This window comes from Ptychodera flava (assembly GCF_041260155.1).
Source record: "Ptychodera flava strain L36383 chromosome 23 unlocalized genomic scaffold, AS_Pfla_20210202 Scaffold_23__1_contigs__length_28996876_pilon, whole genome shotgun sequence".
NCBI classification, from domain to species: Eukaryota; Metazoa; Hemichordata; class Enteropneusta; family Ptychoderidae; genus Ptychodera; species Ptychodera flava.
In genome coordinates, this window is record NW_027248277.1 from 24,833,665 (window position 1) to 24,849,021 (window position 15,357).

Below are 15,357 nucleotides of genomic sequence, written 5' to 3' on the forward strand. Positions count from 1 at the left end.
TGTGAAAAAGTTAGTGTCTGACAATATGAAAATTGACAAACTTGGAACACTTTTGATACGACTGCCATTCTAAGTGACCTTTGACATTTGCATGTCATTTTAGGTCACTGAATAAACAAGCTCTTATCTCAACAGACACTTTGCCAGTATACAAAAAAGAGGAAACGTTTTAACGGTTTATCTCTCAATAAATTCACCAGATTTTTACTTATTTTGTTCCCGGTTATATAAAACGCCTGGCAATCCATTCAATGGTCGATACGAGTCAAACTCAAATCGTGCAGTACCAGGTCACAGAATTCAAGTAAATGAAAAGAACTTGTGAAACTGATTGTCACATAAAAACAGTTTGTGTTTCGAATCCATATAGTATACTCATGATGATAACATATGTCTTCAGTATTTTATCTAGCTATATAAAACGATAAATTTCAGACTTTAAAATGGAGAAATTTGCAAAAGAGAGAATTTGGCGAGAAAAAGAAACTGTGTTGTATAAGTACAGTATAATTGCAGAAAACTAAATGAAAGTAAACAATATATTCATGTTTATGTTAGATGCCATTGCTTCTGCACAATACATCTCTTTGGAGACCTTCAGGTCATAAAGTATCTTCTGTATTCAAGTTTGTTGAGTTTCCGATTAATGAAATCACAAAGATTAGAAAAAAAAGCTCATTAGCAATGGTCAAAGTGAAAAAATACCAAGCTCTCTTTGGGAGAATTCAAACTATATTTATTTTTTGTGGAATTTGTTGCTATATGACATTAAACTGGTCCAATATCCATTTTCATTCAAGGTAATACATTACCAGGTCCATGGGACAAGACATTAACTGCTTATACTTCATTATGTTAGCTGGTTTGAATTTTTCTGTTTTAAACTCAATCTTTCTTTGGAGAAAATTGCATTATGAAAATAAGAGCTAAATTTGCTTGTCAACGAAAATGAACATATTTTTACAAACATAAGCTGAATTGAGCAGTTTTTGCTGGTAGATATTTAACATTTTACAGGCAGTAAAATTTGAAAGAATAAGCAAAAACAAACTCTGACTATGATGTTGATCACTAGAAAGTTTATTCAATTATTTACCAAAAGGAAAGGTTATTCATACCATACATTTGAAACATCCCGTTGTGCTACTATGGTGGATGGACCTACATACATGATACAGTTATTTGCAGTGAACTGTTGGCAGTACAGGAACTGGAAATACTGTCTTAATTGAGGCGTTGCCAACACTGTCAGTTGCGGTCAGTCACAAAGAAATAAACTCTACAAAAGTTCAATAATTGTTCGGAAGGAGGTCAAACGTAGTCAAAACAATACCACTAGATCTGCATAAATAGTGTTTGCATATGATACGTTCTCGACAGTTGAATGTGTGTGTTGATGTGTGTTGTCGCTTTGACTACGTCTAACCTCCTTCAAGACAATGTTTCAACTTTCCAAGAGTGATTTAATTGTTACCGACTGATATTACTGATCTTAAATAGTTACACTGGACAATGTTGACAACTCCTCAATTTTGACACTTTGTATAGTTCCGATTCGCCAGTGGTTCCAACGCAAACTACTGCAATTAAGGGGGCAGAATGCTCTTAAATAGAATGCTCCTCAAGGTCTGATACTTGAATAATACAATTTAACAATAATTTTAATCTCTTGCCTGTGTTAACCGTTTTGGAAGCGTTTGCCGTAAACGAAATTCTCAGTATATTTTATTTTTAATAAAACAAAAGAAGATTACGTTTAACAATGCTGATGGGGATAGCAGCAAATTTTGAATTTCAACTAGTAGTAAGCATACTATGTAAATTGTTTGCACATGAAATTTGTTCAGTGACATCAGATTATTATCCGATAATTTGAACGGTTTAAAGTTTCATCGGTTTCACTATAAAAAATAGCGTATGTTTTAAACTAAGTTTTGACGCGCATCCTACCTGAATGAAAAACTAACTCTCTTCTTTGGTGACTCCTGAGATTAATACCTAGTTTTTTTAAACACATACAATTACGAAGACAGGTATATACACACTAACTTGAAGGATGCATTTCCGAATATACATGTGCAAGTATTCAAGAGCCAGGATCTATAGCTTTTGAAGATTTTTTCACCGTTTTTGTAAATTATGTCTTGACAAATTATTTTCTACTCCCAAAACATTTTGAAATATTCACCACATGCCTAGTCAACACAGTGTTTATACAAGGTAAAATGCACTGTTACTTGTACATTTGAATTTTAAACAAAACCTTTCAACAATAACCATGAAGTGTACACATGTACAGGCTGGATTGGACAGCAGGGTACTGTTTATCAAAATATGCCTTTTGGAGTAGAACAAAACTATTGATGAAAAATAAAACAAACGTAGTGAAAAAATCAAGTGAAACTAATGACACTTTAAAGAGAAATGATAAATGGAAATAGATTCACAGTGCAAACCATTGTGACAATACTTTCAAAAGTTGCAGATGTTGTCCCTTTCAGTTTCACATGACTAATATTAAAAAAAAAATCCTTTTGCTTTTACTTTGAAAGTAAGAGCGTAAGAAATGCAGCTGTCACGAGTGTAAATAAACAACATGTACAATGGCACATACTTGTTTAAAATTTTGTCAAGAAGAAAAATATATATCATAAAATAGTACATTCTCTGGATTACAATGCTTGTTAACCCTATCACCACAATAGTTTCGTCCTATCCAATTGTTTGCTATGGCAAAGTTGGACCTCTACCCAAGGAGGTAGAGTAGAAGGGTTTATTCTTCAGCAGGCGGGCGGTTTGTGAGTTTATTGCCCGACCGAGCATTACATAAGTGTCATTATATGAAGGAGTTAAAACTGTATCTGTATCTGAGATACAATACAAATCTAATCAATTCTCATTTTCAGTGATGTGAAAAAAGAAACGTATTCGATTGTACTGAGCATAATTGTAAAGCAGAGTAATCTGAACAATTCCTTGTAGGATGTTTACCAAAAGCAGAAGTGAACGAATCCAAAGTCATACAGCACTTGCCAGTCCGGTGAACACTGACATGAGCTGCTTGAATGATATCATCTGGGGAAGTGAAAGTAAAAACAGAATGGGGTTCTTTAACCAAACACTCAGAATGCGACAATATATAGTTATTTAGGCTTTCAGCTGAGTGGTCCTTTAACAAAAATGTCACTGCTCCTTCCCACTTTTACCAATCAGTTACAAATATTTACCAAAGGCAACTCCTTGAAATAGACAATGCTTGCTGCTTTTTTAAGGGCAGAGAGACAGCGTGATGCCCTTTAAGTCAATTAATCCGAGTTATATTGATGTATACTCTGCTCGGTGTATGTATAACATATGAACGGATCAGAGACACTTATAGAGGTCCTGTATCACTGGTATCACTGTACACTGGTTTTCAACCTGTAGTTTGAATGCAATAAACAACCTGGAGACTAAAACTGTGCGATTTAGGATCCATTTGATTACTTAATACTATGAAAGTCCCATACAGCTACTGTGAGACTGAACGTTGTCAAAGGATTGTTTTCAACCTTCTAGCAGACAGGATGCTCATGATGAGATATGGACAAAATGAAATATGGATTCTATACAATTGCCATGTGCGCACTACTGTCAATCAGTAATGCATGTAAGATTGCCTTGGGCTTCTAAGATTTACTTCATATGTGTATTATCCCACAAGGTTTCTACATGATTATTCTGTTGGACTGAAACTGTCCGATCCAACCCGGTGCATAGAAGATTAAACAAGTCCAACATAGGTATGCCAATGACTTGCTATATAGAGTTGACATGGGTTTCTACAGTCAATAGCAAGCCTATGGAAATTAATACGAATCCTTTTCGATTACAATCGGAGCAATACTCAAAATATATTCCGCTATTGTCAACAAAGAATCTCATTGGATTTCTGTAGGATGTGTTTGTCCCTTAGACTCAAATGGGAAAAAAGCCTGAGGGGGAGACTTTTTAGAGGGAAAACATATCAAAACTTTCTGCCAGACGTATTCCCCTTTATGGAAACTAATTTTAATATGAGCTGTAGTCTGATTCTGTTTCTACTTTTCCGTCTGCCCTTCCATCACTACTTTAAACTAGTTCATCAGTGTATGAGCGATCCTCCAGAAAATCCTTTTGCTCCTTCAAAATGTGTTTTTTTGTCATCAATTTCCTCAAGTGTGTAATAATGAACATATTCTCCAGGTGCATTCTGGGACTCAGCAGTTGATGTCTCGTCATTTCCTGCAACTTCAGAGTATTGATTGTGAACTGTTGCCATGTGCGTATACTTTGGAATACTTGTGTTCCTGTTGCTCGCATCTGTATTATTTTCGTCATCACCATTTTGCACGTTTGTTGGATGTCGGTAAATTGTTAAAATAGTAGGTCCAGGAGTTCCCACATCGGCCATCTCATACCCTGTGAAGACAAAAGGCTTTGTAGAAATTATATAACATAGTAGAGGCTATTCATTGGTTTACAATACTGAGATATCAGAATGACAAACACAAAGCATCAGGAATATTTTTGCCATTTAATATGCTACAGCGTTGTTACAAAATACTTCAAAATACGCACACAGATAAAAACAAAGCGTATCACCAGATTCATACTGGCAGTGGTACATGAGGCTCTTGTTGGAGTACATATTGGGTGGTATTTTCATAATGGCCGTATACATAGTGTGTTAGAAGGGTAGAGTATGATGAACGTTTGACCTACCAATTATATAAAACCTGGCAGCAACAAAGGTGGACTATATCGGACACATTAAAAATCATATGTCAAAAGATTTCTTTAAAGGTATCAAACTTAATGAAAGATATCTGTAATATTTGATGTGTTTTCAAGTTTTATGCTGCTCTCTACATTCATACAGTCCTTGCTTTGGAAGATGACACACTCAAGTGTACCCTATACGTGAGTACGTTTCACTTTACTTTCACTGGTACGTTACTCATAAAGTTTATTAGTTATCTTACCAAACATTGCTGAAGTCTCGGTTCTTTCTGCTACTTCACAAACATTCTCATAGTAAACATTTCTAAATAAGGAATGAAAACGTTTGTGCAATTATAAAGTCCCAGTGGCAAAAATGATAGAAATTAAAAAAAAAACATTGAAAAAAAACACTCCTCAATAAGATTGCTTTCATTGTGGTATGGCTGTTATGTAGTGTTAACATAAGAAATGATACCCACTTTTAAGAATTTTTTGAACAATCAACCACACTGTGTAGTCGGGAAAGGGTCCTAAACATAGATGAGTAAAATATTGATGAATGCCAGTGTACACGAGGAAATTCATTTATGCTGGCTTAAACGAAGTTAATTAGCGAATCCAATCTTGTGTGAGCTAGGAACTGAACAACTGCTACATCATATTTGGTAATTTTTATGGCTGGTTTGATTTTCCAGATTCAGTTTTTTTTTTTAATAAAATGATCCCCTACGTTTTGTACAAAGTCCCTGATCGAGTTGCCCTACGCAAGAATGTGATACCAGCTTAAATGAAAGTGAAATTATCTCACACTTATATGGATAAATAATACATTTTGCTACAGATATGAATTTTTTGAGCTTGTAGAGTACCACTTCGCCTCATGAGTAACTCTATACACACCACATCACACTATTATCATGTATCAGAAAAAGCAAACTTATTTAAACTCACCTTTTACTTACTGTTCTTTTTTCTGTTCTCTTTCTCCAACATACAACACATACTATAACATTTATGATTATCAGTAATACAGGAAATGCACAGACACCAATGATCCATGGCAGATGATCGTCTTGGTCTCGTTGCAGTGGTCGTCCCTGCGTTGTAATTTCAGAGGTTTGTGACATCGATGTATTGTCTGTATTTAAAAAGTATACGCATTTTAGCGAATAAAGGTTGCACATTATACTTTAAATTCTTTGAACCCCATTAGGGGATAAATCTAAACACGGTGCTATGGGTCATTAAGGGGTTAGTTCTCGTTTCGTGTTTACGCCGAATGGCATGAAGACACTTTCTTAATCAATATGTTCCTGCCCAGTATAGAATTAAATTACCCAACATGTTACCTATGCGGGTTTTTTCAGCACCTACCTGCCTGCATTTTAAGGGTGGCTAAATTGGGGGGGGGGGGGCAAATTTACTATTGGCAGTCATTTAGACGATAATGGCTGAAATACTTTGCAATTGTGGCTTTCCAGCACAGATGTGTCAGATAAACTGTGAGAAGGTATACAGTATGCAAAACATTTATCAGAGCCTCCACAACGTTTCAAATAAAATAAAATGTCCGTTTGTCGTTTCTATTATTTCCTTTCACTAAAAATTGCCAACAGCTACTGTGCGACTTATAAAATCAGATCATGTTGTAGATACATACAATTTGTTAGTTTCGACATGGGAATTCAGGACCAGATAGTTAGTCAATTGTTGCAAAATTATAGCATTTACAATCGTGATGACAATTGCACAAAACAAGTTTAATTTAGATCAAGACTGGTAGTCAATTGCAAACAATTAAAATGCAAAAACAATTATTTAAATGCTTGTTCGCGAGCTGAGTGATTTTGAAGCCGCATAAAGCGTGGTTGATTGTGAGAATATTTTACATTTATTATTCTTCTATTGTTTAGTGGGTATTGCCGTATTCTAACCTGTACAAATACGAAGTATAGTTTCACTGTAAGCGGAACTACTAAGAGTAAGGCTTACACGTGACCTTCGCTGGTATGTTGGTATACATAAAACAGCTGAGCGAAAAGCACTTTTATGCCTCACCGAAACGCCATTGATAATTATAGTCAAAATTATGTTGTTTGCACCCAGTTCATGGGCATTGCACCTAGCTAAAAGTAGTTTTACAACAAACAAACAAGCAAACAACCAAACGTAATAAAAATCATTTGTACGTATTGCTAACCGGTGTACATATTATATTTCCGATTTGTATTTATAGATTCAGAGGTCATTATCGTGTTCCGTGCGGTTTCGGATGCGATGTCAGATGCACCAAAGAAAGTCAAACTTTCGTCCATGTTGTCCAAGCAAGTTTATCAGTAACAAACCAGTAACAAAATGGTACCAGCAGACGTTGTAAATACATTTTAATTTATTTATTCCCACAGCAACAAAGTGTACATGAACGAGTTTACGACGCTACATACAGCGTACAAACTGCACGTTTTCCCTGAACTGCCCACAAATTCCTTCTAAGATGATAAATTCGGTAGAGTTGACATCTGAGGAAGATAAACGGACTGTTACGGCTACTACATCCACTTTGCATTCATAGTGGTTGGGAGTCGCTAGCTGTGATATCGCAGCGGTGCTTGTGGCTTCTATCGATCGCGCTCGGGTAAAGGGTCATCGCCACAGAACGGATGTGAGTCACCATATAGACTTTTTGCAAGTTTTCTACGACACCGATCGGTGTCGCTTATTTAGCTCTCAGAATTAGTCTTTGAATAAATACATTTGTACCCAATTTATTAATAATAATAATGAATTTGATTTGCACTATAGGCCTCCGGCCCTTTGTGCTAAAGTCAGTACAGAAAAATACATTTCAGTCCCGGATGAGCCCAAACTTATAAATGGCTATCTACGACTCATTCTCTACCCAGACAATAAGATCATGTATTTCCAACCGTTATTTGGTGAGCCATCGACGGTTTCTGCTCGCATTTGAACTTTTGACTTCCAACGTATTCAGTAAATTGTACGCGCGAGTGGGCACATGTCGTAGAAACCGTCGACGGCTAACGGAAAAATTGTTGAAAATACATGTTTTTATCGTCGAAGAAGTTAGAAGGCGTAGGTAAGTCTTAGATAGTCAATGATAAAGATGATACAAGTTCATTATTCGAAAATGATATATTTCATTATTTTGCGAGCTAAATCAGAGACACCGATCGGTTCTGAGGCGAAGACCCTTGACCCAAGTGCGATCGCACAGGCGCCACAGCAACACTGCGATATCAGCTATAGAGTTGCTTGCTCTACGCTCTGCTGTTCCTAGTTTAACGAGTTTGAAATCGAATGCTAGGCCGAGTATTTTGACCCGATTTTGGGCAATCCCTACAACTTTCGCGAAGGGATGTTATGTTTCAAAATATGAAAAGCCTGTATTTTACATCTACCGCCACACCAAGTTAAGCTTAAAAATAAACGTCCTTTAAATTTTGGAAACCCACGTCGACATCTTAATAATTAAATTGCTCACTTTAAAAGTATGCATTAATGTATGTATGTTGACTCGTTAGTGCACAACTCGTCAAAATACTGACAAATCACTCAAATACGACGCACTATCGACAAAACATCGTGTAATAAGCTTAAAAAATCTTAGCAGGCTGTAGGACAGATTTTAAAGATTATAGCTGTACCCAATCTTAACTATAAATAAAATGTTGGACATATAAATTTTCATTTTAATTGTGAAGAGAAAATAAATTATATAACATACATTGCCCGTTTCCCTTTATTTATACACCTATTCATATTAAAAAGAGATGACTCTGCTGTAAACGTTTTTTATGTGTTTCTTGTATTTGTATCTGTTGACAAAAACCAAATAAAAGTCAAAAAAGCGTAATATCAAATAAAATCAATTTTACAATTCATAACGTTGTAGTGGCAACTATTGCTATGGCAGTGTATTTCACTGTTAAAGTTGTGAAAAATTCACCCTGTCAAAAGAGGTCCGAGTTAAGATTCGCCGCGTATTGGTCACGTGGCATGATGTCAGAAGTGGCTAACCTTTTAGAGCAATCCCCTGAGAAAATTAGTCAACTATTGGGTACCAACTTCGGGAAGATCTCAGGTAGTTCGCTATGATGAAAAGATGCGCGGTTTGGAGCTGCAACAACACAAACCTGGGTAGTTTTAGTCAGCATTTGGAGTGGACCAAGTGATATTTCCATGAGAGCATAACAGAGTTGAGTGTAAGTGTGACAATACAGGCAGCTGATCCCAAGCCGAGCTTCCTCAACTGCTGTGTACTGGACAGGAATAGCCCGAACATGCTACCGACTGACCCACGATATTCTATGAATGGGACTCACGCCTTTCATAATTAGTAGCTCCCTAAACTGTACTACTTGATTAACTGCATTGTGTTATAACGCCTAAAACACTACAGCTGCAAATTTGTTCGACGCCTGACGTGACAGTTTATAGCCAGAACATTAGGAGTGATGCGTATTGAAAGGAGTCGAATCAGGCTCGCCACCTCAGTTAAGAAATTGTGCATTGTGCATTGTGTAAAGTTTTCACTTTTTTTCCAGGCTCTATATTCAGTCTTTTAGGTCTGCTATGTGCATCATTAATTACAAAACGGCAGTAAGTATATGCAGAACCAAGTAAGGCGAATTCACCGTTTGGCAAAGTTCGGAGTGCAGCATGCAGCAGGGCCTCAAGGGGCCCGACGAGACAACAGGTAATTGTCAAGCAACATTCCGATGGACTGAATCCTGTCAGTTTCAGGGTTGGGGAATGTCTTCAGTTCGTATGCTTGAGTACACAATAAAAAGAATTCTAAGCTCAAATCATGCACGAAAATGTTCCAGCTCTTCAATTACAAATGTCAACGATGGGATAAGCCGATTTATCGGCGATAAATCAAAACGTGGGTTGGCGGCCATATTGGCCCCGGATATTTTCGTGCGTTGGTGTCTGATTAGACTTGCTCCAAGTTCATTGGCATATAAATATCATAATTTTGAATAAAGTCAATCGACTGTCACGTTTATGGTGAGGTGACATTGAAGCAATTTACTATAGTTTGCTCACGTTTCGATGGGGGGGGGGGGTGTCAACGCAATGGCCTTGGCCAGCTGTAACTATTGCCGCGTGCCGAGACTAAAATGCCAATCGACCGGGGTCCGCATGGAATCTCAGCCGTTTTCATTTACGTACTGCAGGAAAGCACTCGATCAATTTCATGGGCAGTAAGGACTAATAAAAGTAATATCATTGGCTAATAACTTTTATAGAGAACAGGGCAGGTAGATCTAGATTTCTTGTGAAGCTGAGGACTGTTTGTGATGCCCTACTCGACTAGCAGCCGGCTGGTCTAGGAAGACATTCACAATGAGTGAGCTGAGGCACAAAAATCTATGCTAACAATATTTCCGATGGTATCATTATCAATAGTAACACTAGACTCTTTATCATTGGCTACTCTCTTAATCAATCATTCCAAACAACATTTCGTTGTAGGAGTGATTTTCACTTCCCAAATGATAGACAGAACTTGAGATAGATGCCATTCTGCAATTGTTGTGTGTATAGCTTCTCCGTCTACACTCACGAACGCCACTTATGACGACAGAACCGGACGCGTTCCCCACGGAGGTTTTTTCATCAAGCCCCGAAAGTTTTTCGTTCTCACAATTATTTATCAACGGAAAAAAGAAAAAAAGCACCACCATTTAACTTAGAAATAGTTTTAATATTTATTGACAAAAACATTAAAGAAAATCTTTTTTTAGGTGAGATGTACCATTTAATATTCAGTTATGTGAATAACGGTGTCAAAATTTTCATAGACATTTTCACTTACATGACATTAGTGTTGTACAATCCTTGTGACAAGTACATCCGAATTCGTGATTACAGGTCATACTTTCACTGCACTGACATTTGTCCCGACAATTGTAACCAAAGTGACCAGCAGGACATTTTACATCACAGTTTTCACCATGGTAACCAACAGCACATGCTGTACAATTTCCGGTGATGTGGTGGCACTTTTCATATCCACAGACATCAGAACATGAAAGCTTACAACTATATCCATACTTGCCAGTCTCACATGGTAGATTGCACTGTTCTCCTCTGTATCCTTTGATGCACCTGTCACATTCACAAATTTCAATATTGCAGATATGATATTCGTCACAGTCACTATGGTCTATACACATACCAGCATTAAAACGAGAGTCACATGTTTCGGGAATTGATACATTGCATTTATTTCCTGTCCATCCTGGCGCACAGTCACAATCTCCTGGTAGGTTGATATCGCAAAGGTCACCATTGAAGCAATGTAGACATTTGTCAGTGCAAAACTTTCTCCCACTAGGAAAGACCAAACCTTCATCACAGTCTGTGCATGTCTCTCCAATCCAACCTCTTTGACATCTACATTCTCCCGTGTGCTTCTGACATGTTGCCTTATTGTAGCATGCACAATCATACTGACAACTGGTACCATACATTCCTGGAGGACAGATGCATTCCCCAGTCAATCTATCACAATATTTGTTCTCCTCACATGACAATTGCCTACATGGTACCTGACAATCATTTCCCCAATTGTTATGAACACATTGGCAACCATAAACAGAATCACATTGTTCATATTGTTCACACTGACATAATCCTCCGCAACCATAACTATGTGAGCCTTCTGGACATTCTGAAAATAACCACAATTTAATAAATAAAAAGGCGGTAAAAAGCTATTTGTACTTCAAAATATGATTGAAACTTTTCTAAATTCTCCCGTCTGATCCCTAAAGAAGCTTATGGAACCCATCTGTTATCAATAAACCTTGATCTTCAAATCACTAATGTGTATACGTTAAATAATATTTAGAAATATAATAGCTCAAAGATTATTTATTATTATTCAGTTTCTTTTACACTATAGTTGGTATATGCAAATTCGTTGTTTTTTCGAGGAATTAAAAATGAATAGACAATATTTTCAATACTCTATTCTACTCAATATAGCATCAAGAAACGCTGTCAGAAAGATATATTTAATTTATACATACCGATGCATTGGCTACCATTTAAAAATAATCCAGAACAACATCGATACACCATTGTATTTCTGGAAATAAATAAAAATGTATATAACCAGTAGGTGTTTGGCATTACGATGGACAAAATACATCTCAATCCTTGCCGATAGAATTGCCAACAGCTATATTTTTTATCTCATTTTTATCATAAAATGATCAAAAATCCAACGTTAAAAGATTTCAATTTGGGGTCTTAGGCCAAAATCACAGAAAACCAAATTCAACTGTTGACACCCGAAGAAATGGTAGTGGATATAAAAACGTCCGTTTGAGACAATTGTTCTTAATTACAGCCTCATTCGTTGTGCCTGACAACTGTCCGTGATTAGTAAATTAATAATGTTGTTCGTCACTGTTGATATTGGTTTGAAACACTATTTCTTGCACTGTTCAGAAACAAATGTGGCGTGAAGTTTTAATTAAGATCTCGTACGTATCATTGCTTTCAGACAAGCAGTTGCAGAACACAAAACGAGGATAAAAGAATTAGCATTTTATAGACTTCAATTCACCCTTTTATTAGTCTTGAAAAGAGGAGATAACCGTGTCTGTCACTGGTCGTAGGGTGTATTATGTGAAATAAACCTACCCTGTTTTATCGACGAACCATTTACAAACATGCTGTCGCTCTACTGTGTCTATATCAACAGGTCCAACTGTTCGTCTCAACGCAGCAGCTACGTCAGTTTGAAAACACAGCGACTGAACGATGACGAAAACTGATATGAATGTTGATGTGATGACCATGTTGTTCTCGTACCTTCATAAGTGGTGTCACTGTATTACTTATTCACGTCCGATTAAACATACACTACACTGGACCCTTAACGTTCAGAACGAAAGCTCTTGTCCTGCTGTCAGAAAATTGATGTGAAAGGGGAATGTCGGTTGAATCGTAAGTTCTTCCTGCAATAGAGCTGTCGCTTGACTTCTTTCATCGCCGTTCCTACCATATGTGGCATTGTATCGCAGTCATCGCCAGAGAATAAGCTAGTGTATACATAGCTATTTATAGTACAACTGTTCATTAGGACTCCAGATTTTATACGACTAAACTAAACTTTCGTTAACTTCCTTGTTCTCCCAAGTTTGTCATGACAGGGCGCACCAACTTCGAAGCATTTTGTTCAGGTCCATGGTTCTGATCGGTCCATGGTTCTGATCGGCCTCGCCTGCCACCAAGACTTGGTTTAGGTCAATGACTGAGTTATTCTCAAGGCCTGCTGTCGTACCCTTAAATCAGATGTACAGATGGCGACATTTTCTCCTCTGCTTGTTCTTTTCTGTTCTGATTTCAGGGTCTAACAATGCTTATGTACAGTGAACAGGAAAAATCAAGTTTCGCTCTATGTTCGCTGTTCTCCTAATTGAATGGTTTAAACATAAAACTATTTCCCTATTATTTAGGGTATCTTGATATAAGTTCTCTAAGCAGGAAAGCAGTTCTATAATTTTGTCCGACAGTAAAACATGAGCTTGCTGCTAAGAACAACGGGTCTGACATCGGCGGGCTTTCTTAATTTCGTTGATAGTTTCCTCTAACTACTTTTCCTTGCAAGTTGTTTTGTATTTTGACCAGTAGAATGCCATCTGGTGGATCGAAATATGCCAAACACTTGTCCGACGTCCTCTCAAAAAGGTCATTTCTCCGGGATATATTGGTCACGAGAATTAAAGGTATTATTCCACTCCCGCTTAATCATATGACTTTGCATCAATGTTTGTCGGCAAGACTATCTTTTATGATTGTTTTTCGACTTTTTCAGACGCAATGGTCAGTTGAGATGGCGATGTCCGATAACAGACCTGACTGCAGAATCTGCTATCTGTTCCTTTGCAGAAACTTAGAACTAAGGATTATTTATTTTACCAGTATACACATCTAGTCTAGTATTTGACATTTGCATAAATCATTAAATAGCATTAGGTAAACGGACACACACTGAGACAGATGGATAGTTAAACAAAGGTAGATAGATAGATAGATAGATAGATAGATAGATAGATAGATAGATAGATAGATAGATAGATAGATAGATAGATAGACAGACAGACAGACAGACAGACAGACAGACAGACAGACAGACAGACAGACAGACAGACAGACAGATAGATAGATAGATAGACAGACAGACAGACAGACAGACAGACAGACAGACAGACAGACAGACAGACAGATAGATAGATAGATAGATAGATAGATAGATAGATAGATAGATAGATAGATAGATAGATAGATAGATAGATCGATCGATCGATCGATCGATCGATCGATCGATCGATCGACAGATAGATAGATAGATAGATAGATAGATTCTCTTAATGATAGAGACAGAGAAGATAGATACACATAAGGAAACATGGACTTTTTTAGCAGTCATTGTTCGCCGCATTCGTTAAGTGAAATTTCAGTGACAGTCACTCTCAATGTGTTGCAGCTAGTATGGACCTTTCAAAAATAAGGTGTACTACAAGTAAATTGCAGATTGTATATGAAGTAAAAAACGGAACAAAGTCCTTTTTTAGCATTTATGCTGGCATAAACATTATGTTTATCTAATTTGAATAGAAAGGGCGAACAACGCGAAAGAGAGCTCTGTAAAAAGCACGCGAATCACTAACAGAGGAAAAATTCCGACATGTTTTCATGTTTCGTGAATCCATGAATTTCCATCAAATGTTTTTTCAACAAATTTCGTGATGTTTGATCACATTATTTAGGCAAAATTGATCTAAACTTCCGCCAAAGGAGACAGGTAGACCACGTGATCCACTGCCGTCCTAGGGATCAAAATTATGGTGGAGTGACTGTGATTTAATGACCAGTTTAGTAAATACCGCAGTCATGAGCGTTCGTCTTACACTTAACGTGCTTTGGCGCAGCATAGAGTCCGAATCACTATAAAATAAATTCAATCAAATTCCGAATCAAAATTCATTATGTACGAATGAAACTTAACATCATTCCTTTCGAGGCCCGGCCCTTCTTTATCACCAGCATAAAAAATCGCGTCACTCAGAGGCTTTTAATTACTATTTTATGTTTATTAATTTGATATGTTTATACCTGCATTTCGAGTATTTAAAAATTGAATTCGTTCTCTATTACTTGCCATTAACTTTTTGCTGGAAGTTTTTGAAGACTGTGAGACAGTTACTATAATCGCCTCTGTTGTTTGTTGAATTAGGAACTTCAAGAATGGGTACATATTTTTATGGCGGTTTTCGTTTGAAGAAAGTCCTTGTCTGATTCAAAATATTTGATCGTACGATTGTAATTAGCGAGGCTACATATGGCTGTGATGCACTTGAATACACAGACAATGTCTCTGTCTTTGTCATGATGTGTGAAGTATACAGCTATTTCTGAAATAACGGCCGGAAAATATGAATTTTGTTGCAATCGATATCGCAAGCTATAGGTAGTAGCCAATCGACCACAGTTGTACACAGACCGGCTTCGACAATTTCCAGTTTATGTGCCGGGTGTTAGCACAACAAAGAGTTTTTCAGTTATGTTGTA

At 37.0% G+C, this 15,357-nt stretch overlaps 1 protein-coding gene across 1 annotated transcript; it reads right to left on the reverse strand.

Annotated features, from left to right (window-relative positions):
* Window positions 1–1,063: 1,063 nt before the first annotated feature.
* On the reverse strand, window positions 1,064–12,856 carry LOC139124138 (scavenger receptor class F member 1-like). The gene is made up of 6 exons (XM_070690278.1): window positions 12,424–12,856; window positions 11,805–11,863; window positions 10,586–11,443; window positions 5,695–5,881; window positions 5,004–5,065; window positions 1,064–4,440 (listed from the first exon to the last, which is right to left on the reverse strand). Exons 1-6 carry the CDS (start codon window positions 12,579–12,581, stop codon window positions 4,124–4,126), a joined length of 1,641 nt encoding a protein of 546 aa, XP_070546379.1. The 5' UTR covers window positions 12,582–12,856; the 3' UTR covers window positions 1,064–4,123.
* Between the last annotated feature and the right edge of the window lie 2,501 nt (window positions 12,857–15,357).